The 26,375-nt window shown below is 44.2% G+C and overlaps 1 protein-coding gene across 12 annotated transcripts in view; it reads left to right on the forward strand.

Annotated features, from left to right (window-relative positions):
• The window catches only part of LMO7 (LIM domain 7), a 225,041-nt gene that overhangs the window by 52,927 nt on the left and 145,739 nt on the right, over positions 1–26,375 (forward strand). For all 12 annotated transcript variants that reach the window (XM_047755673.1, XM_047755675.1, XM_047755677.1 and 9 more), the window contains exon 2: positions 22,924–22,994. In XM_047755673.1, the coding sequence (XP_047611629.1) occupies positions 22,924–22,994 (71 nt within the window). The remainder of the gene's footprint in view (positions 1–22,923; positions 22,995–26,375) is intronic.

The following is a 26,375-nucleotide window of genomic DNA, read 5'->3' on the forward strand; positions in this document are numbered from 1 at the left end:
AAGTATCTGCGGGGCGTGTCAAATGACAGAAAATAGTAGAATTTAGTCATGAGCTTGATGTTGTTTATCCAGGGGAAGATAATCCATGGGTTGAGTGAGTCCAGTGCCTTATGAGGAGTGGAGCACTGATCCCAAGGGATTTGGGCCAAGCTGAACTTTCCAGAGCCTTCGAGGCAGCAACATGGAAAATGTCTTGATGGACCAGGAGGCCAGGGATTTCCTGGGAAACCTGGCGGGTCCTGTTTTCTAGGGGGAGGTGAGCTCACTCAAGCTGAGTTGGAGGATTGTGATGGGTGTATATTTGGTGTCCTTGGCAGGGTTTCCTATAAGTGCAGGGTGATTTCAGTTTAGGTTTGTAACATGGACTGGGCCACCGGGGTGGCCTCCGTTTTGTGGGTCCTGATGTAGGAATTAACTGTGTTAGCTGTAATTATATAAGTAGGGCGAGAGTAGCTCCCCAGGTCTATCAGTTCACTGAGAAAGGAGGTTCTGGCAAACCAGAACCTCTTCCTTTTTTTTTTTTTTTTTTTTTAACCCCTGTCAGGAATAAAATATGTTGAATCTGACTTGGCGGGAGGGGGTTTAAATATGACAGACTAATGGATATGTGCAGAGGGGTTTAGGCGAAGTTTGTGGAAATCGTATGGGAAAATGAATCCTTATGGTGAATGGTCTGGGGAAACACCAGTGCAGTTGGTCTTCCTGTGTGGAATAAGGGACACACTCCAGGTTCTGCCTGCACGAAGGCCCTTCTTCCCATTCTGGACATACTAGCAGTTTCTTTCCAGGATATGTTTCTATAAAGTGACTCCTGTTTGTAGGGGAGTGCTAAAACTTGGCTGTACTAGGATGTGTTTTGTCAGAAATATTCAGTGTCATGTGAGGTCCAAGTCTGAAGTGAGTGGAAGATAAAGGATGGGTACGTTTTGAGAGGAAAGGCCTTGGGAAGGTTCTAGACCACAATACAATTTGAGTCATTTGGTAGAAAGCCCTGATAGAAGATAGTACTTCTGGGCCACCAGAGGGCAGTATTCATTCAACAAACATGAGAACTGTGGGACAGGGGAGCAGCCTCAGGAGTGAAGACAGTTTTGTACTGGAATTCCCTTTGTGGCTCAGTAGTTAACGAATCCAACTAGGAACCGTGAGGTTGTGGGTTTGATCCCTGACGTCGCTCAGTGGGTTAAGGATCCGGCGTTGCTGTGAGCTGTGGTGTAGGCCACAGGCGCGGCTTGGATCCCGAGTTGCTGGGGCCTGGATCTGGCATGGCTGTGGCATAGGCCGGTGGCTACAGCTCTGCCTGGAAACCTCCATTTGCCGCAGGAGTGGCCCTAGAAAAGGCAAAAGGCCAAAAAAAAAAGCTTTGTACTGATTTTATATTTGGTCCCCCCCTCACTGTGCCACTTACCATTTCTCTAACCTGGATAACTCCACTAAAATGTCATTTTTAAATCTCTCCATCTTTTTCTTTCTCTCCAGGCAGAGTTTGTCCACAGCATTCAGTACATATCTCTGTCACACTTCTTATATTTTTCTTTTTTTATGGAAATATTTTATTTGAAGGAACCTAAAAGTGAATTGCATTTATTAGGCATATCAACTCCACCTTCCCAATAAAGATTTAATTATTATGCCTATAACATTAAAGTAATTAAAGTCCTTTATAGAGACAGTGTCAATTGAGACTCATCTAATTAGGACAGACTAATGGAATATGTGCAGAGGGGTTTAGGCTAATCCATTGTACACAAATGCAATCTAAAAACAAAGTTTCAGAATAAGTACTGTTGAACTGAACTAAAGTGTAGGAAGCTCACTGGCTCTGCTAGGCCAAATGGATGAAAACTAAGATGGATTTTACACTATGGGAAAATCTAAGTGTTAAAGTCCTATCGCTTCCTCCGTAAGTCTGCTTAAACTTCTTATACAAATAACAGAAAGCTTCATTTCATTCTTTTCAATCATGCCCTCCTCAGGAAAACGACTGGAAAGCGTCCATAATTAGCTCCCAAATTATAGGCTTATTTTTTTTCTACTTCTTTCAGTTTCCTGACACATTTAATGCAAGCAGGGAAAGCTTTTCAATAAAGTGAGCAGGTGGAGCTCACACAGGTTGTAAAGATACTGGCCGAGTGACATACAGCTCATATTGTTTCGGGTTCGCATCTACTCTTTGCTTCCCATCTCCATACAAGTTTACCCTTGTTTTAATTTAATTTTTATTTTATTTTAGGGCTGTACCTGTGTCATATGGAAATTCCCAGGCTAGAAGTCCAATCCAGAGCTGCAGCTGCCGGCCAACACCACAGCCACAGCAATTTGGGATGCGAGCTACATCTGCGACCTACACCACAGCTCACAGCTATGTCGGATCCTTAACCCACTGAGTGAGGCCTGGGATCGAACCCGTATCCTCATAGATTCTAGTCTGGTTCACTACCATTGAGCTATGATGGGAGCTTCCGTACAAGTTTATTCTTTTCTCAAACAGCCTGTGAATTTTCAGCCTGCTTTTTAGCTTTTACAAAGTTATGGCTGGCACCGGCTAAGACAGTTGTACACGGAGCTCTTTGGTAGCCATTCTCCAGAGTCCAGTTGTCCACAGCCTGATCTATGTTCCTAGAAGCCTGACTTATTCTTTTTTTTTCTTCTTTTTCAAACCTGTCACTGACTCCAAAATATTGAATACGTTCCTCCCACTGGGCTTTATCTGAAGATTGTTTCCTACAAGAGGCCCCTTCATTCTTCAGTTTTTTTCTGTTTTTCTTTTTTTCTGGAGAATGTCTCTCCATGCCCCTTGCCCTTCCCAATTTTGAGGTCGGGGTGTTATGTTGGGAATGTGTTTTCTGCAATTCTTGAAGTTAATTCCACATATTTAAGGAAATTCCAGAAGGGCACGCCTGACATGCATTTACATGTGCCTCTGTTTTCAGTTTGGGTCCATCTGAAGAGAACTTTGAGCTTTGTTTTTCTGATTAATTATCTGATCTTTCTCTGAGTTCAGGGTTCATCTTCAGAGTTCAGTGTGGCATCCTTAGGCTTGGAGGAAGCAGATGGGCCACTTCCTCATCTTTTCTTAGAGTTCAAGTCTTTAGGGGTAAAGCTCTAGAAAGGAATCCCTCCTGCCTGCTGCATACCCAGAAGTCTCTGGGCTCTGGGGCAGGAGGGTGGGCAGAGCATCTGTCTAATCCCAGTTGTGAGAGGAATGACCCCCCCACCCCCACCCCCGGGGCACAGCCCTCAGTGGTCAGGTCCCAGGTAGGATTTCTATCTTTGTGGCATTTCCATGAACTGTAGGTGTCTTCCAGGATTTAGTGATTATAAACATAGTCCATTTTGTTTATTGGAGCATCTTCACCCCTTATTTCCGTAGGACAGAGAAACCCCTTCCCACCAAAGAGCTAGGAAGGCCCTGAACTGCCCTTTCTAAGGAAAGTATGTGTCTGGCTGGGGTCTTCTCTGGCCCAATGTGCACGTGCTGGGCTTCCTGGCAGGCCCTTTGGAACTGTCACCAGGAGCCAAGCTTTTTTGTGTTAGCCTTTATGGACCATGGCTCTCTGTGAGGACTACTCAACACTCTCTGCTCATCATAGTGAGAAATCTCATTGTAATCAAATGGAGTCTGTGTTCCAATAAAACTTCATTTATAAAAACAGGTGATGGGCCCTGGTTTGCCTGGCAGGCCCTAGTTTGCCCACCCCTGGTTTTAAAACGTGGCTTTCAATAAATTAGGTTAATAATTTGTTTTGTCTCCCATGTTGTTTTGATAGAATAGAATAGACATGGATTTTGTTGACTTATTTTGAATGCACTTTGTTTAATGATGAATGATAGTTTCCAATGGCTGAATCATAGTTATAACTCCCTTTTCTGCTAATGCTTCACTGAAGTTTTCAGAGACCATGTAAGGGATTGTCTATATGTTGTATTTGTAAATTACAATTTAATTTAGAGTGAAAACCTGGAGATGTTCATTTTAGTAAATGAAGAGTTTTGTTAAGCTCATTTGGAGTGTCCCCTTAAAGTAAAACTGGAAGGTTTTTCTGAGCCAAACTGCGACTGAGAAGAATGTTTTTAAAAAGCTTTAAAAAATTAGTTTTGCTTCAGGTAACGTGACTCTCATCAGACTATCTCTCTGTTTATAGACCAGTGTCTTCCTGTTTGAAGTATTATTCATCCCATCCATCTCCTGGGCGTGTGTTGAGAGGATGTTTGTTCAGCGCAGTTTCAAAACGCAGGATGGTTTATCATAAGACAGAAATTGCAGGATTGGTATGGTCTTGGCCTGATTTAGTGTCCCAGGCGACTTCCTGTTCAAGGTCCTACAGAAATGTTTAATTTCACGCGGAGGTTGCCCCTGCAGCCAGCTCCCGCCCCGCGTCCTTCCCGTCAGCCCTCGCGCTCTCCAACATGGCGCCCGGCGCTTGGCGTCTTGGCCCCGCGCCCTACTCCTCTCAGAACGCTTTTGTGGTGAACACCCCAACATCGCCCTCTTCCTAAGCCTTCCCTTCACCTCCTTGCTGTAAGAGAAGCCCCGTTTTCCTTTTCTCGTGCAGCCCCCCCCCCCCGCCCCAGTGGCCTTAGGTCTCCCACCCTGCCTGCCTCAGGGCTGGACGAAGTGGCCCCTTCCAGAGAGTTAGCCTGAAATGCTCCCTCAGAAATAGCCGTGCCTGCCACCTGTGGGTCAGACTGTCCTGTGTTCCTCCCTCTTGTTGGCTGACCTCTGACCTCTCACTTTGCTCCTTTCTCTTCACTGACGATGTGAGCACCTGACGCATCCTTTCCTCTGGCCTTAACCCTGCTCTCGTCCTGGTAACACGGTGTAGACTGGGAGCGCCCAGCAAGTTCTCTCACTTCCCACCCCACCACTTCCATTTCTACTCCAGCTACTTTTCTTTGACGTCCTAATCTTGGGTTTAGTTATTTCCTGGGAGGGCTTCACTTTGGCCTGATTAAATCCCAGCCTCTTAGCTCACAGCTTCAATTAAACCTGCTCGGTCAAAACCCCTTTACTTTCTGCCATCCTACCAGCTGCCTGTCTCTACTGCCATGCTCTGCTGGTGTAATTCTAAGCCACTTTCTTGACAGTGTCTTCAGATGTCTTCTCACATCTACTGGGGAAAACACAATGGTTGATGGTCCGTCTGGTAGTGACCTGCACGAACTCGCCTCGTCTCAGGATCATTAGTCCACTCAGTGTCTTAATGAAGGGGTTATTTACCTATGACCTGCAGGAGGGCTGCAGTTCTTTCCATTCTTTTTTTGTTACCTTAGGCTCTTGCCCCCCACGCGTCCGGCTCCTAATGTTCCTTCTGAGTTACCCAGTCAAGTTTTAGCTCTTTGAACCTGGAGCTTCACTGCATACCAGTTATCAAATGGCTGTCTTCTTCTGGCAACGTCTTTCCAGAGGGTAACCTCTCTAGGAGCTTTAACTCATTTCATCAAAGCTTTTCTAGGAAGCAGGTAAGACCAGTGACCTTCAGTCTTATGTGGACGTCAGACTTTGGATGCTATTCAGAAGCATCCTGCTTTGCTTAGACAAGCCAGAGTTTGTGAGGTACTCTGCACACGCTTGTGTAAATTAGTCTGCTCCTTTTGAGGGCTGTGAGTATGTTATTAGAGAAGCTCCAACTTTGCTTGATTTCTCCCTCGAGGTGCCCGGAAGTGGCATGGAAGTGTGTGGGACTCCCTGAGCCATGACTGCTGCTGTCATTGCGGGGCAAGTCAAGTACGTGGGGAGCTGTCTGACCCCTCTTTTTGTGATAATACAGTTCACACAGTGACCAGGAGCAGCAGTTTAGGGTTTTTTTTTTTTTTTTTTTGTCTTTTTGCCTTTTCTAGGGCTGCTCCCGTGGCATATGGAGGTTCCCAGGCTGGGGGTCCAATTGGAGCTGTAGCCACCGGCCTACACCAGAGTCACAGCAATGTGGGATCTGAGCTGCGTCTGCAACCTACACCACAGTTCACGGCAACGCCGGATCCTTAACCCACTGAGCAAGGCCAGGGACCGAACCCGCAACCTCATGGTTCCTAGTCGGATTCGTTAACCACTGCGCCACCACGGGAACTCCAGCTTAGGGTTTAAAAAACCCCCCCCAGTATTTGCAACATCCACTGTGATCATTCTCATCAGTGAGAGTACTCATTAAACAACCACCCTGTGAAAAACGTCCACACATAGATGAGTAAATAACACAGGCGATGGTGTGTCCTTTTTGTTCCATACTGACATTTATTCTATTATTAGCCTCTTTCTGGAATATGGGCTTTCATGGTCTGGTCATTAAGGAATTCATCAAAATTTCATATTGCCTGCGTGGGTCTCCATTGTCCGTGGCTGCCATCTGGCTCTGCGTGAGGCTGGGGTGATAATTATTTCATGTGACACTCCTGGCCCCCTCCCCTGCCAGGACCGAATCTGTTTTCCTTCTCCTGCAGCTTTTCCATCTTCTGACTTCATTCTCTCTTCCAGGATGTAGGATGGCTTTCACTCCTCTCTGTCTGGGGAGGAAAATAATCAGCTAATACTGGTGTTCAGCTTCACCTTCTGCCCTCAAGACCTCAGTCAGGGCTCTCACCGGCTTCCAGAAGCTCTCAGGTGTTTTTTCCCCCGCATAGGTGCCCCCTGTATGATGCGGGACTCTTGTTTTTGGACCGTGGCCTGAGAGGCAGGGAGGCTGGTTTGTCTCCCATCTCTTCCCACTTTGTGTGGCTGCTATCTGTGGCTGTTCATCTTTCTCTGTCTCATCATGCCTATGTTGCAGGTTTTTGTTTTTGTTTTTGTTTTTTGTTTTTGCCTTTTTGTCATTTTAGGGCCGCACCCGCAGCATATGGAGGTTCCCAGGCAAGGGGTCGAATTGGAGCTGTAGCTACCGGCCTACACCACAGCCACAGCAACACCAGATCTGAGCCTCGTCTGCGACCTACACCACAGCTCACGGCAACACCGGATCCTTAACCCACTGAGCAAGGCCAGGGATTGAACCTGCGTCCTCATGGATGCTAGTTGGGTTCGTTAACCACTGAGCCACAACGGGAACTCCATGTAGTTGTTTTTAGGGAGGTCCCAAATCTTTTCCCTGAGCTGTGTTCTTTTAGTCTCCAAATCTGAATTAAACCATCTCTGTATCCCTCCCTTTCTCTTGTCTTTTCACCTTTTCGCCCTTAGGAGGAGTGACTTCAGGCATTTCTTTTCTTACACATATTTGCTGTGCAGGAAACCCAGTGGCAGAGGGCAGGAGGAGGCTTTGATGGGGCTTTCTGACCTCCACGATGTCTCAGTCTAGGACAAAAGAGCAGAGCACGTCATGATGGTGACATACCGCCGGAGGGGTAACTACAAAATTTCTAGCTCAGCAGTGGGGCCTCACAGAAGATGCAGAGGGTGAAGGAAGCTTTTGGGGGCAGTGGTGTTTGGGGAAGACAGTGCGGAGGTAAACTCTGAGTAAGGTGGAGGGATGAAGGTACTGGAGGCCACAGAGTTCTGGCGTTTATATGGAATCAAGGATTCATGTGTGAGAATCCAGGGGTGAAAGACATGAAGGTGGGTAGGAAGGCCGTAGTCTCTAGGCCAAATGGGCCTTTGGAAGATTTTAAGCAGCTTGTGTGTGTGTGTGTGTGTGTGAGTGTGAGTGACAAAGCCCTTTTTGATTTTTGAAGACGGGTAGGCAGCCCTCGGAGTACAGAGTGGATGAGGAGGGGCGAAGGCAGGGCACTGAGGAGGTGGTTGAGATGTTGCATCTGCCAGAGGAGAAGCTGAGAACCAGGGTGGGGAGCACGGCGTGGATGTGGAGGGACCGGAAGGCTCAGGCTCATGTTGGGTCTGGGTGGCAGGGCGAGTGCTGGTATCATGATTTTCCTGGAGAATCGAGGCGCGGCCATTCAGTCTTGGGTGAGAGGGTGAGGTCTGTTTTCCGGGCGCACTTTGTGGTCATGTAAGGTCACTCAAGAGGAAACGCTTGCCTGGCTGCAGGGGCGCCTCAGGGGAAGGACCAGGTCGTCAGCCTCAGGCTTCCTGCTTGGGGTGGTCCTTGAATGAGCAGTTTGGAAGGTGCAGCAGGAGCAGGGAGCAGGCGACCTGAAGAATTTGGAGGGAGTGGTTGGCGGGTCAAGCTTCACAGTTTCGAGGAGGGTGAAATCATCACCCTGGAGACTTTTTCTAGATGCACCCAAACCCTCCTCCCTTTGGCACTTTCTGTCCCACCCAGCTGCCCTCTGCTGTGGATCCTTCTCGGTTTTGCCTAAACATCCAGGCATCTGGTTTTGCCAGAACTTCAGGCAAGCCTTCAGTTTGTTATGCTTGGTGGTCTGCCCATATTATTTCCCTTTTGAAGTGGAGTTCTAGGCTTGGCAGGCAGGATCCATGTATAACCTGAGCCTCACAGAATCCGAATCCGTGAGCTCCCTGGTGCTCTAATGGAGGAGAGAGAAATCATCCACAGTATTGAGAGGAATCTTAGAAAGTCTCACTCATATTTTGGTCTCCGTACATTTTCTACATCAGGAGTTTACTTTCTGCAAAAATGCAGGTCATTCCATTTTGGGGCCATTTATTATGGTGGAAAGTTGTTCCATGTAGTGGGTCCCAAGTATACAGTTAAACAGATGGTGTACTTTAATGTGGAAATTTTTCTGCAGCAAGTCTCAAAATCTATTGTATGTTCCCAAATCAAATTTGAAAACACATCAAGCTCTTAGAGAATTAATAAAGGAGACAAATTAATGGTGTTCTGTTACTTAAAAAATTTTTCTTCAGCTGTATTGAGGTATAATTGACAAATAAAATCGTAAGATATTTATCTTTTTGTTTTCACCAAATGTAGCTTGATGTTGTGTTTTTAAGCTATTTTGTGGATTTTAAAAAAATTGTTCTTGGATCTAGCCATTAAAAATAGAGGACAGGAGTTTCCGTCATGGTGCAGCGGAAACAAATCTGACCAGGAGCTATGAGTTTGAGGGTTCGATCCCTGGCCTCGCTCGGTGTAGGTCGCAGATACAGCTCGGATCTGGTGTTGCTGTGGCTGTGGTATAGGCTGGTGACTACAGCTCCAATTTGACCCCTAGCCTGGGAACCTCCATATGCCGCGGGTGCAGCCCTAGAAAGACAAATAAAAAAATAAAAATACAGGACAGTGATCTCCCGCTGCAGTTTATACTTCTGCAGTACCAGGAACTTGCCAGCAGGTGGTAGCAGAGAACAGTAACTGATTTCCTGCATGGTTTCCTTTGATTTCCAATAAAGAACCAAAGGAAGCATATAGAGTTGTCGGCTCTAGTGATGATTTAGTCCAAATTTTTTTCTTAGAAGGAAATCAAGACTCATGAGAGCTCTAGATACCTAAAGATACCTAAAGCACTCTTTATCAGAAACCATTCTGATAAATAGTTATCAGTTCTTGGCCAGACTCTGTATGGGCACTTCTGGGAAAGTTGGACTTCCAGGCGTCCTGTTTGAATCAGGATCACTTAGAGAAGGGCCTGGGAGCTGTCGTGTATCACAAGCACCACAAGTGATTCTACAATGTGCTGAATTCTGAGTCAACGAGTGAGAGTCCTTCCTACGGGGCAGGAGTCATACAGGGCCTTGGGGATAGAGTGAAAAAAATCTCTTGTAGCTTCAAAGTGACATGCCTGTGGGGCCAACCCGGTGGTGACCTGGAGCTGGGAAGGGTGGGGGTGGCACATGCGAGTGAAGGGTCTGTCGCCATCTGGAGAGTGTGTTCTCTCCGGGGCCGCCTGTCCTTAACTCTGGGCAGCCAGTCGTGGCTCTGAGGGAATGCATGCCCAGCACTGCCAGACGCTTTCTTTTTAAAAGAGAAGCTGATAATCCATGAGGACTCAGTTTCAAGCCCTGGCCTTGCTCAGTGGGTTAAGGATCCAGCGTTGCTGTGAGCTGTGGGGTAGGTTGCAGACACAGCTCAGATCCCCAGTTGCTTCGGCTGTGGTGCAGTCTGGCAGCTGCAGGTCTAATTTGACCCCTAGCCTGGGAACTTCCATATGAGGCCCTAAAAAGACAAAAAGAAAAAAAAAAATTATTAATGCTTCAAATTTTATAGTCTTGAAAAAAATCATTCCAATAAGAAGAGGTAAAATTATTACCCAGCCAAGGATATTTTAAACTAAGATTAGACATGTTATGAAGCCCTCAGCAATATCTACTTTTTTTTTGTCTTTTTTAGGGCCGTACCCGCAGCATACAGAGGTTCCCAGGCTAGGGGTCTAATCAGAGCTACAGCTGCTGGCCTTGGCCATAGTTGCAGCAACTCGGAATCCGAGCTGTGTCTGTGTGTCTGCAACCTACACCACTGCTCATGGCAACGCTGGATCCTTGACCCACTGAGCGAGGCCAGGGATCAAATCCATATCCCATATTACCACTGATCCATAAAGGGAACTCCAGCAATATCTACTTTTGAGATAATCTGGAACTTTGTTGATCTATTAAGGCCCTAGGAGAAACTTTGTTCTTACAAGTTGTTGGAGGAAAACCGATTTCTTAATCCTTCTGTTGTGGGGATGATAATTAATTGACAGCAGAGGCTAAGGTGGAGGCTCTGTATATAAGCTGTTTTCTATGGCTCTCTTTGTCACACCTTACATGCGTTTTCTGTTTTGAAACCATGTGAGTAAAGTTTATTTTAAAAAGGCCATAAGTACACTTAAGAAAACTTAGGGTCATGGAATTGTTTAGCTATAATGCAAAGATGACACATTTAAAAATAGAAAGATAGATGCAAATACATAAAAGGAAGTATCATAATTAGAACATTTCTGTAAGTGAGGTAGTGGGCTAAAAATTTCACTTCGCAAATTTAGACTTAGGCCTATGAAATTATATGTAACCTTTAGGGGAGATAGGGATTTAGGGAGATCGTGCAGATTACGTTAGTAGCTTAATTTATTTATTCATATTCATTTATTTTTTTGTCTTTTCTAGGGCCACACCCGTGGCATATGGAGGTTCCCAGCCTAGGGGTCTAATCGGAGCTGTAGCCGCCACCCTACACCAGAGCCACAGTAACGTTGGATCCAAGCCACATCTGCAACCTACACCACAGCTTATGGCAACGCCGGATCCTTAACCCACTGAGTGAGGCCAGGGACCGAACCCACAACATCATGGTTCCTAGTCGGATTGGTTAACCATTACGCCACCAAGGGAACTCCAGTAGCTTAATTTATATTGAACTTCTTTTGTATATAGATTATAAGATGGTATTGAAGGTCTTTTTAAAAGTCATCTTTTTTTTTTTTTTTGGCTTTTTAGGGCTGCGCTCGAAGTACATGGAGATTCCCAGGCTAGGGGTCGAATTGAAGCTGTAGCCGTTGGCCTTCACCGCAGCCACAGCAGCACCAGAACCAAGCTGAGTTGCAACCTACACCACAGCTCACTGCAACGCCGGATCCTTAACCCACTGAGCAAGGCAGGGATTGAACCTGCATCTTCATGGATACTAGTCAGATTTGTTTCCGCTCAGCTACAATGGGAACTCATGTCTATGTGTTTTTATTTCTCTTGGGTACATACCTAGAATAAACTGTAACTATCTCATTGGTTTTTTTTTCTTTTTTCTTTTTTTGCCATTTCTTGGGCTGCTTCCGCGGCATATGGAGGTTCCCAGGCTAGGGGTCAAATCGAAGCTGTAGCCACCGGCCTACGCCAGAGCCACAGCAACACGGGATCCAAGGCATGTCTGCGACCCACACCACAGCTCATGGCAACACCGGATCCTTAATCCACTGAGCGAGGCCAGGGACTGAACCCGCAACCTCATGGTTCCTAGTCGGATTCGTTAACCACTGAGCCACAGCGGGAACTCCTGTAACTATCTCTTTGTTTCCTAGAAATGTGTTGTCAAGTGGAAGGAAGGCTGACGAATGAATGGGTACCAGAAGGATGACATTGTCAGCTTGCAGCAGGGATCCATCAAGAATCATTTAGGCAGTCCAGTATCACGGGTCGCTTCAACTCCATCCCTTAATACTGAACTTACACTGGGGAGTAAAGCATACCCTAAGTCCCAGGGGTGAAACTATCAATTTGAAGTTCCTATAAAATAAGTGGTGACTCTCACCTGAGATACAGACACACAGTTTCCCAAAATGAATGCTTCCCACAGTGATGACTCTCATGGTAATTCACTGGGAGATAAGCAGGTAATTGTTGAGACTTGCTAATGTGTGTGGGAGACATTTCTGCACCAAACAATGATGTCTCCTGACTCTTGAGAACCCATGATTATATTAAGCATTTGAACTCTATTTGAAATATCCTGATAATGGATATTCACAGCTACATGCGCCTTGTGTTTTGTTTATTTAAAAGCTCCTTGATCTAGGAGAAAAAAAGGTATGCACTAGACTAGGTGTTGGGTGGACTTTTTTCCCCTTGCAGTATTTTCCTTATTGTTTGCAACAGCACAAATTTGGAGTGTGAACCAGTATTTATGGACAAAATGTATTTATACTTTATTCTTTCGAAGTCATTTTTGTGATTGTTAGCAGAACAAAGGATAGCTGTAAACCTGAGAGCATTTTTGTGTGTGATGTTTTTGGTGAATTTAACTAGCTGCTAATGGGGCTCAGGTTGTCTTAGATCTTGTATCTGGATGAAACCTGGCACATAAAATTGTCAGCCCTGGAGCAAATCTTCCTTTCTTCCCTTGGTTTTATTTAGTTCTTTCCAGTTGTTTTCCATTGGTGGCTTATTAGTGGTTGTGGTTTAGCAAAAATAACTGGAGACTGTAAGCTAAGAGTTGGTAATGGTATCAGGATGTGGCTGCTTCTCCTGGACCAGAAATCATGTTGAAACTCATTTTTTTTTTTTGCAGCCACTGCCCCCCCCCCCCCCGCCCCCCGCATCTAAGTGTACCTGGCATTTGGCCTAATGATGATGGAGTGAGAATTTGGAGTGTTTATGAAGACAGTTGGCTTTTAATTATCCAGGAGCTGTGTGCTTTTCTATCTGTCTCTCCTTCCTGGCTGTGTGAAGCCACGGGGCCCTTCCTAGGAGATGAGGTGGGAGGAGTAATTTGCACTCGCCACTGAGACCCAGGGCTTGTCGTGGGCAGCAGGGCAGAAAATGTTTAGATTTTTGACCACTATGAGATGTTGGATTCCATTCAGAATTCAGTGATCTGTGCAATTCTGATACCACTCTTGGAAGACTGTGAGTTGGCTTTGGTTTTGCTATCAGATGATGTTAGCATTGGCAAAAATTGTCCTGGTATACGCTGGGGATATTATATAGTCCAAAGCCAGATCTTAAGAGGGGCTGGTGACTTGGAAATTACACTGCTTGAGGCAGTGTTATTTTGCTGAATATACAAGTTAAACAAGAACATGCTGAAATTCAAAGGGTGAGCCGCATTTTAGAGAGATGCCTAGGCTCAAAATGCCATTTTGACCACAAATTTCAAAACAGGGTTGGACTTTTTAAGTGGAATTTCCAAGAATTGCTTCATCTTACTTTTACATTCCTAGTGCCGGCATCGTGTCAGGTACGCACATAGCAGTTGTCATTACATGATTTTTTTATTTTTTTAAATTAAAAAATTTTAAATTATTTATTTATTTGTCTTTTTAGGGAAATACCTCGGCAAATGGGGGTTCCCAGACTAGGGGTCAAATTGGAGCTGTAGCTGCTGGCCTACACCACAGCAGCTCGGGATCCTAGCCATGTTTGTGAGCTATACCACAGCTCACGGCAATGCTGGATCCTTAACTCACTTAGTGAGGCTGAGGATCGAACCTGCGTCGTCATGGATACTAGTCAGATTTTTTTCCGCTGAGCCACTACAGGAACTCCCACATGATTTCTTAAATGAATGAGTAACTTAATACTTTCTTAGTATCTTAGTTAAGAGTAATAAAGATAATTTATTTTATTCATTATTTAAAAAAATATTTTTTATTGGAGTATAGTTGATATACAAGGTTGTGTTAGTTTCATGTGTACAGTAATTTCAGTTATACGTGTATTTACATCCATTCTTATTCACATTCTTTACCCATATAGGTTATTGCAGAATCTTTTTTATTTTATTTAATTTTAAAAATTTTTTTATTTTTTTGTCTTTTCAGGGCTGCACCTGTGGCATATGGAGGTTCCCAGGGTAGGGGTCTGATTGGAGCTGTAGCTGCTGGCCTATGCCAGAGCCACAGTAATGCCAGATCTGAGCCAAATCTGCGACCTACACCACAGCTCATGGCAGTGCCAGATCCTCAACCCACTGAGCGAGGCCAGAGATCGAACCCGCAACCTCATGGTTCCTAATCAGATTTGTTAACCACTGCGCCACAACGGGAACTCCTATTACAGAATCTTAAGCTGAGTTTCTTATGCTATACAGAAGGTCTTTGTTGGCTGTTTTATGTATAGTAGTGTATGTTTATTCATACAAACCTCCTAATGTATCTCTCCCCGCCCCTTTCCCCTTTGGTAACCAAGGAAAGATAATTGAAAAGGAAAGTTGAATTCTAATATATTCCTTAGTCTGGAAGAAATCGACATAACAAATCAGTATGAAAAGCTCTCCACCCTGAGGTTTTCATCTGAGAATATTCCCTCTTGACGAGCTGCATCTCTGGAGTGACATGTTTCCGTGGACTCCCCCGTATGTGTTTGTTCTTGGGCTGTTGACAAAACTAGGGTCGGTGATTTGGGGATTAGAGGCAGGCTCTTCCTCGGAGACACAACAAATCCCCACTCCTCCCATACCCATGAAATTTAGCCATCGGTTTTGCCTTTTTATTTTGTTTTATTTTTCTGGTCTTGTTCTTCCTTGCTTAAAATGTTTGTGGTGCTGATATTCATAGGAAGAGTAATTAGATTTAACATAAAAGATGAGTATGTGTATGCTGTATCTCAGCCAATGAGAAGTTGGGTAAGGCAGTCCTGCCCTGGAGAGTAGGCAGAGTAGGCTGGGATGGAGCGGGGAGGTTCTGAATTACGTCGTAAAGGTCACGCAGTGTTTTCATTGACTTTCTCATTGGATGTTCCCTGCCTGTTAGGTAGGGACTGACCTCAGTCTTAACGCAAGCGGCTGTGTTGTAACTCAGTTTCCTCGCGTCAGAATGGAGTAAGAGCATCTACCGCATAGGGATGCTGTGGAGATGCAGGGAGATGGTGCCCGAAGGAAACCGTGAGTGTTGGTTGTCATAATCCTGGGGCCTCTTTGATGGCTGAGGAGACCGAAGCCTGGGGGAATTAGAAGACTTAACCCTCATTGTGCAAAGGTGTCTCAGGCCCCCATTCAGCTTCTCTGACCCCCAGTTTTTATCAGGATAGCTGGCTTCTCTAAAACTGTGAATTACCTTTTCAATAATTTTGATCTGGAAAGAGCTAGGAGGGCGACATTTTCTTCTATGTAAATTATATTTAGTTTTTACCTAATTGTCTTGACTGGGTATCAAAATCGTTGCATTTCTAGGATTTTAGCATGTGTGACCAGTGGGATCTGTCAAAATGATTGAATCGTAGATAATGTGTACATTTCATGGAATTCATTATAAAAATTGGACCTGTTTTGTGGCGTCATGGGGATTGTATAATGATTGCTTCAAAAATGAAGTTTAATGGAAGAGAGAAGGGTCTTTTAAATTCTTTGGCAGCTTACTTGCTTATTTATTTTTTTATTTATTTTCTTGGCCATAGCATCTGAAAGTTCCCTGGCCAGGGATTGAGCCTGCACCACTGCAGTAACCATTTGATGGTGTTGTGATGATTGTTGTACACCTATAAATGTAGTAAAATTCATTAAGTAATTAAAAAAATTGACTATGGAGCAGTGACAAGACCAGGTCCTTAACCCACTGAGCCACAAGGGAACTCCTTTGACAGCTTTTTAGAGGCTGACTGAAAACATGGTAGCTTCTTGATGTGTGACAGCGTGGGGCTTCTCTCTGTGGAAACCACACCCTGCAACGGCTCTCTCATAGGAAGGTGGACACTAGGTTATGTTCCTGAATGGAAAAATTAAGGCAGACCTGTTATTTAAAGAATTGTTTCATTATGTGGTTCCTATGTTCCATAGTGGTTTCTGATGTTCAGTGTACCTTGTGTTATTATTTTCTTTTTGGCATGACTTACGTTGAAGTTATTGGCATGGTGATGATCGTACTGTGTATCTTAAATATTCTGGGATAGTAGCTCATCACTCAATTGGTAAGCAACTTAATTTGGAATCAGCTATGAGCCCGATTGAAGCTCATCGCCTAGTTTCTGTCAGCAAAGATCCCTTCCCCTCCTTTATTTATTTATTTATTTATATTTTTTTGGGCCGCACCTGTGGCACATGGAGGTTCCCAGGCTAAGGGTTGAATTGGAGCTGTAGCTGCCGGCCCGCACCACAGCCACAGCAACACAGGATTCGAGCCGTGTCTGCCACGCACACCACAGCTCATGGCAACGCCAGATCCTTAACCCACTGAGTGAGGCCAGGGATTGAACCTGCATCCTCATGGATACTAGTTGGGTTCGTTAACCACTGAGCCATGATGTGAACTCCCTTTCCCCTCTTTTAAACAAGCTCAAATGAACACTGCATTTTTGCATTGAGATTCACACAAAAATATGTTAGACCGTGCTTTGGGGTTTCTTTGAAATGGCTGCTCAAAGGGATTTGAGAAATTTAAATGAGGTGGATGCCTGCTTGCATTAGTGTTTTGCTGATACTCAGTCTGATATGAAGAGTTTTTTGAGAAGCTCCCAGAATGTTTGGGATTTAAGTCATGTGGATTATGTGGTCAGAATTGGAACCGAGAGGTGAAGTTTTAGAGAAATTTGTTGCATATATTGGCAGGAAATCTCATCCAGCGAGAGGATGAAAACAAAACTGCAAGCAAAACAGTAACATGTGTGAAGATAATTCCCATCGGTTTATTAAATTAATACATTTCACAGCAAAAGCAATGGCTTTTTTTTTTTGGGGGGGGGGGAATCTGTGAACTTGTCACTTACTGCGGGTGTGTTAGGCTGGTAGGTATTTTCTTCCACAACACATGCCCTTTAAAAACTTCCTATCAAGGGCTTTCTTTGGAGGCTTCAGGTGGTAAGACAGGTTTGGCAGCCGTGTTTGTGCAGAGCGTTTCTGGCTCGCTGCTCCACCTTGAACATGCTCAGGGAGAGTGATTCTAATACCTTCCCAGGAAGTATGTTGCCTGAGAGCCCCACACTTGGCCAGTCTCTTAGCTGCTCTTCAACAGGATGGCTGCTCCGCACATGGGGACACAACAGCTGGAAGCACTGGCCTTGATGATAATGTGTAGGTTTTTTTTTTTTTTTTTTTTTGAGGAGTCAAATGTTTTCACACATCCTTTATGTGTCGTGAACTAGATATGGCAAATACTCCTTTCCCTTTGAAAAATCAGGGGACTTTGCAGCACTTTATACAATAGCCAAGGAATGGAGGCAACCTAAATGCCCATGGACAGAGGAGTGGATAAAGATGATGTATATATACACAATGGACTATTACTCAGCCACAAAAAGGAATGAAATAGTGGCATTTGCAGCAACATGGGTGGACCTGGAAATTATCATGCTAAGTGAAGTCAGAGAGTGAGATAACAACATCATATGCTATCACTTATATGTGGAATCTTAAAAAAGGATACAATGATCTTAGTTATAGAACAGAAATTGACTCACAGACTTTGAAGAGCTCGTGATTTACCAAAGGAGACAGGTTGGGGTGGGGGGGGATGGGCTGGGGGTTTGGGATGGAAGTGCTGTAAAACTGGGTTGTGATGACAGTTGTACAATTATACATATAATACAATTCATTGAGTTAAAAAAATAAAATCTCCAAAAAGAAAATCAGGGAACTGAGCAGTGTCTTACTAGAAGTGTGTAGAGTGAGTTGGGTCCAGGATTAAACCCCCAGTATAATCTGACGTAGGGCTTAAGTTATTTCAGGTGGTAATGATTTTATTTTACTTCATTAGATGTGGAAAGGGACAAGGAAGAGGGAAGAAAACAAGTTTTGAGAGAAGGCAAGGTGTGGCTATTTGACGACATGGCGATTACTCCTGGTTGTGTTGACTTTTGATAACTCACTGGGAAACACGTGGTCTCCCCATTTAGTTCCTGTGAATCACAACCTCGTTACGTAAAGTGTATCACACCTCAAATAGCTTGCTAATGAGTGTGGTTCAAAACGATGGAAAAATGCAATGAGTAATTGTTAGACTAGACCTACTACTAGACAAACGTTCTTTCACAAATTCTGGAGGTTTTTGTAGAGTATTGAATGCTTCAGATGTGGATGGGTTCACATTTTGAAGTATGATTTCGTTTTTTGGAACAAGTTGCCTTCCCTGGGTTTTGAGGTCCTTTTCAGATCTTCATAATTTTTGTTTTGTAATTTCCAAGATAGAGGAGGTAGTCTAATGGAGGTTTGTAACATGGTAACTCAGTTTCTTCCTTTTAAGTAAAGGCCATTACTTCTGCTAACATGGACTTTCTCTTTCTTTGCTAGGATGAAACTTTTAATCTTCATTTTACAGATGGGTAGTAATAGTGAATTGGGGAGTTCCCATTGTGGCTCATCAGGTTGAGAACCTGACTAGTATCCGTGAGGATGTGGATTTGATCCCTGGCCTCACTCCATGGGTTAGGGATCTGGTGTTGCCACAAGCTGTGGTGTAAATTCCAGATGCGGCTTGGATCTGGCTTGGCTGTGGCTAGGGAACTTCTGTATGCTGCAAGTGCGTCTCTAAAAAGAAAAGAGAAACAAAAAAGTGAATTGTACTAGCTAATGTTTGGGAATGTCCCTCCTGAATCAGGCAAGTGCTCAGAGCTTCATATTCCTTACCCTTATTAATTCTCTGTCCCCAGTGAACCTGTGTGAAAAGGAAGAGGATAAGCCCCCTGTCCAAGGTTATAGGTGGGAAATGGGCCATAGACTCACGGGCCCCTGAGCCCCACCTGGCTGTGATAGATGCCATGCTGTGTGTTTCTTAAAACCTGTGGCCCAGGCTGCTGCTATAGACGGAAAAGCTGTGGTATGAATGTATGCTTTCTTTTTAGCTTAAAACTCTTGGAGAGGGAGTTCCCGTCGTGGCGCAGTGGTTAACGAATACGACTAGGAACCATGAGGTTGTGGGTTCGATCCCTGCCCTTGCTCAGCGGGTTAACGATCCGGCGTTGCCGTGAGCTGTGGTGTAGGTCGCAGACGCGGCTCGGATCCCGCGTTGCTGTGGCTCTGGCGTAGGCCAGTGGCTACAGCTCCGATTCGACCCCTAGCCTGGGAACCTTCATATGCCGCGGGAGTGGCCCAAGAAATAGCAAAAAGACAAAACAAACAAACAAACAAAAAAATAAAACTCTTGGAGAGACTTTTGTTTTGGCCGTGCCCATGGTGTATGGAAATTCCTGGGCCATGGATTCAACCTGTGCTACAGCAGAGACCAGAAACGCTGTGGAGAAGATGCCAGATCCTTAACCTACGGCACCACCAGGGAACTCCCAAATTTCGTGTACTTTTCTGTTTTATGGTTACATCACAGTTTATCCATTTTCTTGTTGGGCATTCAAGATACTGATAGTTGTTGCTATTATACATAATGCTGTGAAGTGGTTCTTCTACTGATATCTCTGTGTATTGTCCTGTGGCCTTAGTATAAACTCCAGGATCTGCATGTAGTGTGCCCAAGAGTATGCGTTTTTTTTCTTTTTCTTTTATTTATTTATTTTTAGGCTGCATCTGCCATGCATGAAAGTTCCCAGGCTAGGGGTCGAATTGGAGCTGCACCACACCACACCTACACTACAGCCACAGCAACATGGGATCTGAGCCGCATCTGTGACCTACACCACAGCTCACAGCAATGCCGGATCCCTAACCCATTGAGCAAGGCCAGGGATCAACCTACATCCTCATGAGTACTAGTTGGATTCCTTACGGCTGAGCCACTATGGGAACTCTCTTTTTCTTCCTTCCTTCCTTTCTTTTTTTTCCTTTCTAGGGCCACATCCTTGGCATATGGAAGTTCCCAGGCTAGGGGTTGAATTGGGGCTACACCTGCCGGCCTAGGCCACAGCCACAGCAACATGGGATCTGAGCCCCATCTGTGACCTACACCACAGCTCAGGGCAACCCTGAATCCCCGACCCGCTGAGTAAGGCCAGGGGTGGAACACACATCCTCATGGATACTAGTCAGATTTGTTTCTGCTGCGCCACAATGGAAACTCCCTGGTATGTGTGTTTAAAACTTCAGACATACATCCTTCTGGAATGGTGGTGTCATTTTTTATTATCTTAAGTAGTGTGCAGAGCATGCCAGAATCCCATGTCCTTAAAAAATAGGGTATTATTTAAGAATCTGTTTAATTTTTACATTCTGTCTTTGTAAACACAGTGTGGATGGATTCTGGTCTTAGGTCACCATTATTTAGGTTTTGCTAAGTGTGTATGTACATTCATCTTTTGACATATGGAGAGAGGTTGTCTGAAATCCGCTACATGCTATGATTTTGCCTTTCTGTAGTCCTTTGGGAAAAAATGAACCATTCTGGATAGTTGGGCTTCCTGAATCTCTCTCTATATTCTACTGTTTCTACTTTATTAATTAATATTCTGAATCTAAGCTTTGTCTGCGTGGTGTGTAATGATGGCAGTGTGCTGCCAGGGTGTCTCTGAAAGGTCAATGCATGTAATGAGGTTAAGCATATATGCCTGTGAGCCACCCTCAGGTACTTGATTGCACAGCATCTTGGCCGTTGCAAGGATAAGTACACGATAGTTACCCTGTTTCAGATGGGCCGATTGCGGTTCACGAAGGTTATTGAACTTGCTTAAGATCATGCAGCTATTTAGATAATGAAAGCAGCATTTGAATGTGCTTCAGTCTGCCTTGAGCCCTTTCTCTTTCCATTTCGTCACTTGCTACACTGACCTCTTGCCTGGCCCATCGAGTGCTGCTGACATCACTTCACTGCTCTCCGTGTGTCTGCATCTGCTCCACCTTGATGCAGGAGCGTAATCTCTAGACTGTTTCAGTTGGGAATAATGAGTCCTCTGAGGGGCTTTCCTATGACTCGAGAGAATGGACTTGGACTTTTTTTTTTGGATGTTCCTGGGTTCCCCTCCCTCCCTCATGGCTTTAGCTTGGGTTGGCGTTCCCAGAGAAATGAGATGTTCTTTGTTTTCACCAGCTGAGATGAGTGCGCACCTTGACTTTGGGATCTATTTGGGAAAAATTCAAGCTTACCTGGGGTAATCCATGAGCCAGTCAAGGTTATGCCTGAAGGAATGTGCTATCCCATGTGGATATGTTTTCTTGCACCTTTAAACTTTGTGGTTTACTTATGTGGTTGTGAGCTACTCACATCTTTTTAAGATTCCCCACCCAGTATCCGGCAGGTGCATGTAACAGAGACACTCAGCAGAGATGTTTGGGTCATGCAGCTGTCCGCCCTTCTATAGATTAATGCCCTATGTAGGGAAGGAGCTGCTACTTCTTCCTGCATTTGAGTGTGTCCCCTCCCAGCCCAGGCTCTTGCCCATATTTATAGGACCAGCTTATGAGAAGCTTACCTTTAGTTCTAAAACCACAGTGTTTTGTCAGTTACCTGTTCTTATATGTAGCTATGGCACTGCTGGGCATTGTAGAAAAGGTAAAGAAGGTACACAGGGACCCTAGGTGGACTGTAAAGTTCACAGCAGTGAGTAGAGACAGCAGGAGCTCTGCAGCTTACCTAGGATTTAAGATGCATGGCTTCTCAATCAGGTTTCTGAGATCAGATTTCTCCCTAAGTGGCAGGTGAAACAAGGACCCTGCTTGCAGGTGCTGGGTCCATCTCTAGGGTGGCCGCTGTCTCTCTGCATCTGCTCACATATTTGGCTTGGACCCCTTCCCAGGAAGTTCTTTTTTTTCTTTTTTTTGTCTCTTTATGGCTGCACCTGCAGCATGTAGAAGTTCCTAGGCTAGGGGTTGAATCGGAGCTGCAGCTGCTGGCCACAGACACAGCCACAGCAATGCCAGATCCGAGTGGCATCTGTGACCTGCACTATAGCTCATGACAATGCCGGATCCTTAACCCACTGACTGAGGCCAGGGATCAAACCTGAGTCCTCATAGATACTAGTTGGGTCTGTTGCCGCTAAGCCACCATGGAAACTCCCAAGGAAGTTCTTGGCACAGCTTTTCCCTATCATGGCCTCCAGTTTCTCTGCTACTCTTTTCCCATGGAATTGCCTTTCCTTCCAATCACTCTACCCCTGAAAGGCAGAGAAAGGCAGAATTGGTAGATTTTTTCCCAGCAGTTTCACGAAGAACACCGGTCGTGGTAATCGTAGGTGGCCTGTTTGTATGTAAGAACCTTATGTGGGGAATTGTCTCTTTCAAGTATGTCCGATCTTCTGTCTCTGTCTTTTGTCTCTATGTCAGGATTGAATGGTTTTCTCCCTAGGATGTTTCAGGAAAGCTCTTACACAAATCACAGCCGTTTCATGAATACATTCAAGAAGAGTCATGGCCTCTGCTGTTTAGTTCTGTAATGAAACCTGAGGAATTTAAGGATGGAATTGAAATTAATGATGTGTGTATATAGTTGGTATTTCAAGTTTATGTCTTAATCTGGTTTTATTTACTCTTAGTAGAGTAGATTGCCCATAAGTTTTTTTAATATAGAAAATATGCTGTAAATTAAGCTTATAACTTTTATCAGCCGTAAAATGGTTACATTGTAGAAAACACTCATCGCGTTTGTTTGTTTCTGTTTATTCACGCTAAAATGGTAAACTTCTCTCTTCATAACATAGAACTGCACCTAAGATTCCTTATATGAAGCAACTTTGGTGACCTATGCACATTCTTCATGTACGGCATTAGATGCCTATTAATTAATCTAATACTGAATTTGACTTGTGTATTATCCTTGATTAGGAGAAAATTAATACCCAATTCTGTCTTTCAGGCAGTAACAGAGAAGAATTTTGAAACAAAGGATTTTCGAGCCTCTCTAGAGAATGGTGTTCTGTTGTGTGAGTAAGTATTTAAAACATTTAAAAATAATTTAAAAGCAAAGGGGTGTTTGTGTGTGTGTGTGTGTGTGTGTGTGTGTGTGTGTGTGTAAACTGTTATGAGGTGTCTTCATGCCCCTCTCCATGGCCACCATAATCACAGACAGGTTTTCTTGGTAACAAGTGAGATTTGATCCCTGCAAACTGACACCCCTACAGGACCTGACAGGAGGAAAAGGTTATCAATGTCTATATCTAAAGATAGCACTGGTGGAGTATGTATTATTTTAAATTAGTAAACAGGAAAGACTCCATTATTGCTTGATGGGCCAGTAGGGGTGGGCGGACGAGGATGCCTTACCACACTGCATCCGCTGTCACTTGCTGTGAATATTCTCCTGTGTGGAATTACCTGGTTTAGAAGTTAGTATAAACCTTTTTCCCCTTCATCAATAAGTAGTCACGATTGTAGGACAAAATTTGGCTGTAGCCCATTTTTCTTTTAAGATTTAAGTGGCGTCCTTACATTACTACCATCAGTTTGAGTCATGGGCCAGCTGTTTATTCAACTAATATGTTGTTGGGAATCACACCCCAGCCTTGGGTTAGCGTAAGTCAGATCGGCTGAGGTCATGACGGATGGTGTGAGGTCCACAGTGTATGTTTAGTGTATGTTTTGCTCCTCAGGGGCTGCAGAGTACAGTTAGCCGGGTGGTGACTTTTGGGGTGAGGGGCAGACAGGCTGAGGAATGGAAGGATGAAGTCCCGGGTGAGGGTGCCGCTGGCATACGTGAGCAAATGCATTTTAAGAATGTACTTAAGTATGTACCCACACTCGGGAAAGCATTTAAGTATTCTAATCTAGACACTTATCACGTAAGTATTTAAGGAATCTGCCCACAGGCAGGCACAGGGAGCGTATGTGCTCATGGTTAGATGATTTTGGTTATCCTTTGAAAGGAAGGGTGTTTGCAGCAAAGATCAAGAGTCAGAGGGCCCACGTCTGATCCTTGCTCCATTACTTTTGGACATTTGAGCAAATGACTTAACATCTGAGCCTTCTTTTCTCATCTGTAAAGTGGGGATCAGACAGGTTTTCCAATCTGCCTAATTCACAAAGTTGCAAAGTTCCGTAATACATATATTAAAAGTTTCTGTAAGCTATGAAACATTGTATAAATAGAAGTTGTTGCTGGAAGATGGCCATGAAGCTAATAGTCTATTTCATTAGCTCTCTTGGGAGGCGTTCAGACTTCTTTGTCTTAGAGCAGTGTTACTATGTTGAACCATATGAAGTATTGATATTCAGCCATCTATGACCTGAAGAAATGTTAGTTTCATGTGATTCTGTCTGTTATGTGGTAGGACAGGCATATAAATAAGGGCCACAAGTAAAGTTTAAGGAATGTTTCTTGTCTTTTTCTGATGCCACATTTGGAGTGGTTGTTGCCAGATGGTGTTTAAACTAATCTTAGTAGGCCGTGTGGTCAGTTGAGTTGGTCACGGGTAGGAAATTACTCTACCATGGTTCATAAACTGTATAATTTTGTACATTCTAAGGTATACAGAAGATGGAGTTTCTGTTGTGGCTCATCAAGTTAAGAACCCGACATAGTATCCATGAGGATGAGGGCTCGATCCCGGGCCTCGCTCAGTGGGTTAAGGATGTGGCATTGTCTCAGGCTGTGGTGTAAGGTCACAGATGTGACTCAGATCCAGTATTGGTATGGCTGTGGCGTAGGCCAGCAGCTGTGGCTCTGATTTGACCCCTGGCCTGGGAACTTCCATGTGCCGCAGGTGTGGCTGCAAAAAAAAAAGAAAAGAAAAAAAGTGTTAAACACATGGGATCTGAAAACGACCTTAGCTATAAATATAGACTATTTAGAGGTTTGCTGCAAAATAACTTTGATGTCAGTTGTCAGCCCCATAAGTCAGGGTAGGAGTTGGGTGTGTTTATGTAGGAAGCAGGACTGTGGGACAGGGTGTTGTTAGACATACGAGAACGTACAATGCTAATAGGCAATCTTTTCAAAGAAGCCACTTTGTAGTTACATAGTTCCAGTGATGAACTACTACTTAAAGCATGGTTAGGGATTCCCCCTTTTGGGGGGATTTGCCTCCATAACCAGGTCATTAAACACACTTGGTAGTGACCCTTGGTGTTTTATTTAAAATGCGGTTTATGAAGCAGCCTGGGCTTTGCATGACTTGAAGTGATTTCCAAAAACTGTATCCAACCTGAAAGGATGAGCATATTGCTACCAGTGAGGATAGTCAAAGTTGATAGAAAATTGGAGTTCCTGTCGTGGCTCAGTGGTTAACAGATCCGACTAGTATCCACGAGGATGTGGGCTTGATCCCTGGCCTCACTCAGTGGGTTAAGGATCCGGTGTTGAGGTGTGGTATAGGTCATAGATGTGGCATGGCTGTGGCAGTGGCTGTGGTACAGCCCTGTAGCTGCAGCTCCAATTTGACCCGTAGCCTGGGAACCTCCAGATGCTGTGGGTGCAGCCGTAAAAAGACAAAAGACCAAAATAAAGAAAGAAAGAAAGAAAGAAAGAAAGAAAATTGTTTTGATCACAAGCAGTACTGTTAGATTAAATATGTAAGTTCTACTCTGGTGATCACAGGAAGCATTTGGATGCACGTTTAGAGATATGTTGGCTTTTTGAAAAAAGTAATTTAATTTCACAACTTCCAAAAGCTCATTCTTAGATTGTTACCTAATTGAAATGCCACCAGTTTGGGGTTTTGTGCATTATCAGGCAAGTCTGATCAATCTATATAGTACCCAGTATTCTTTAAATGAATGTTTCCCAAAGTAGTATAAGTAAATATTAAGCTGGTAATCAACAATTGCAGTTTATGATGGGATTTCCCAAGTACTGCATGATGTTTGTATTAAAAAAATCTTTCTCTTAGTGGTGAATCACATTGTTCGTAGCTGCTGGTTAATGAAGGCATTTTAATCTAGTAGATGCAGTGTTGGGAACAAAAAAAGTCCAGGTAATTCTATCCTGTATAAATTTATAACTGAAGAAAAGCTAGCTGATTAGTCTACAGAATGATTAAATATCATTGTTTAATCACATCTGCTTGAATAGTTACAGTGTCTAAGAGGAAAGCAAAATCTGCTGTTCAGAAGCCTGGACTTTCATTTATTGTTTTTTATAAGCCCTGACTTTTATTTATGTAAATTTTTTTTTTAATTTTTTGCTTTTCTTTTAGGGCTGCGCCCACTGCATATTGGAGGTTCCCAGGCTATGGTCAAACTGGAGTTGTAGCAGCCAGCCTTCACCACAGCCATGGCAATGCAGGATCCGAGCCGCGTCTGCCACCTACACCACAGCTCACAGCAACGCCGGATCCTTAACCCACTGAGTGAGGCCAGGGATTGAACCTGCGT

Source organism: Phacochoerus africanus, chromosome 13, assembly GCF_016906955.1.
Source record: "Phacochoerus africanus isolate WHEZ1 chromosome 13, ROS_Pafr_v1, whole genome shotgun sequence".
In the NCBI taxonomy this organism is placed as follows: Eukaryota; Metazoa; Chordata; class Mammalia; order Artiodactyla; family Suidae; genus Phacochoerus; species Phacochoerus africanus.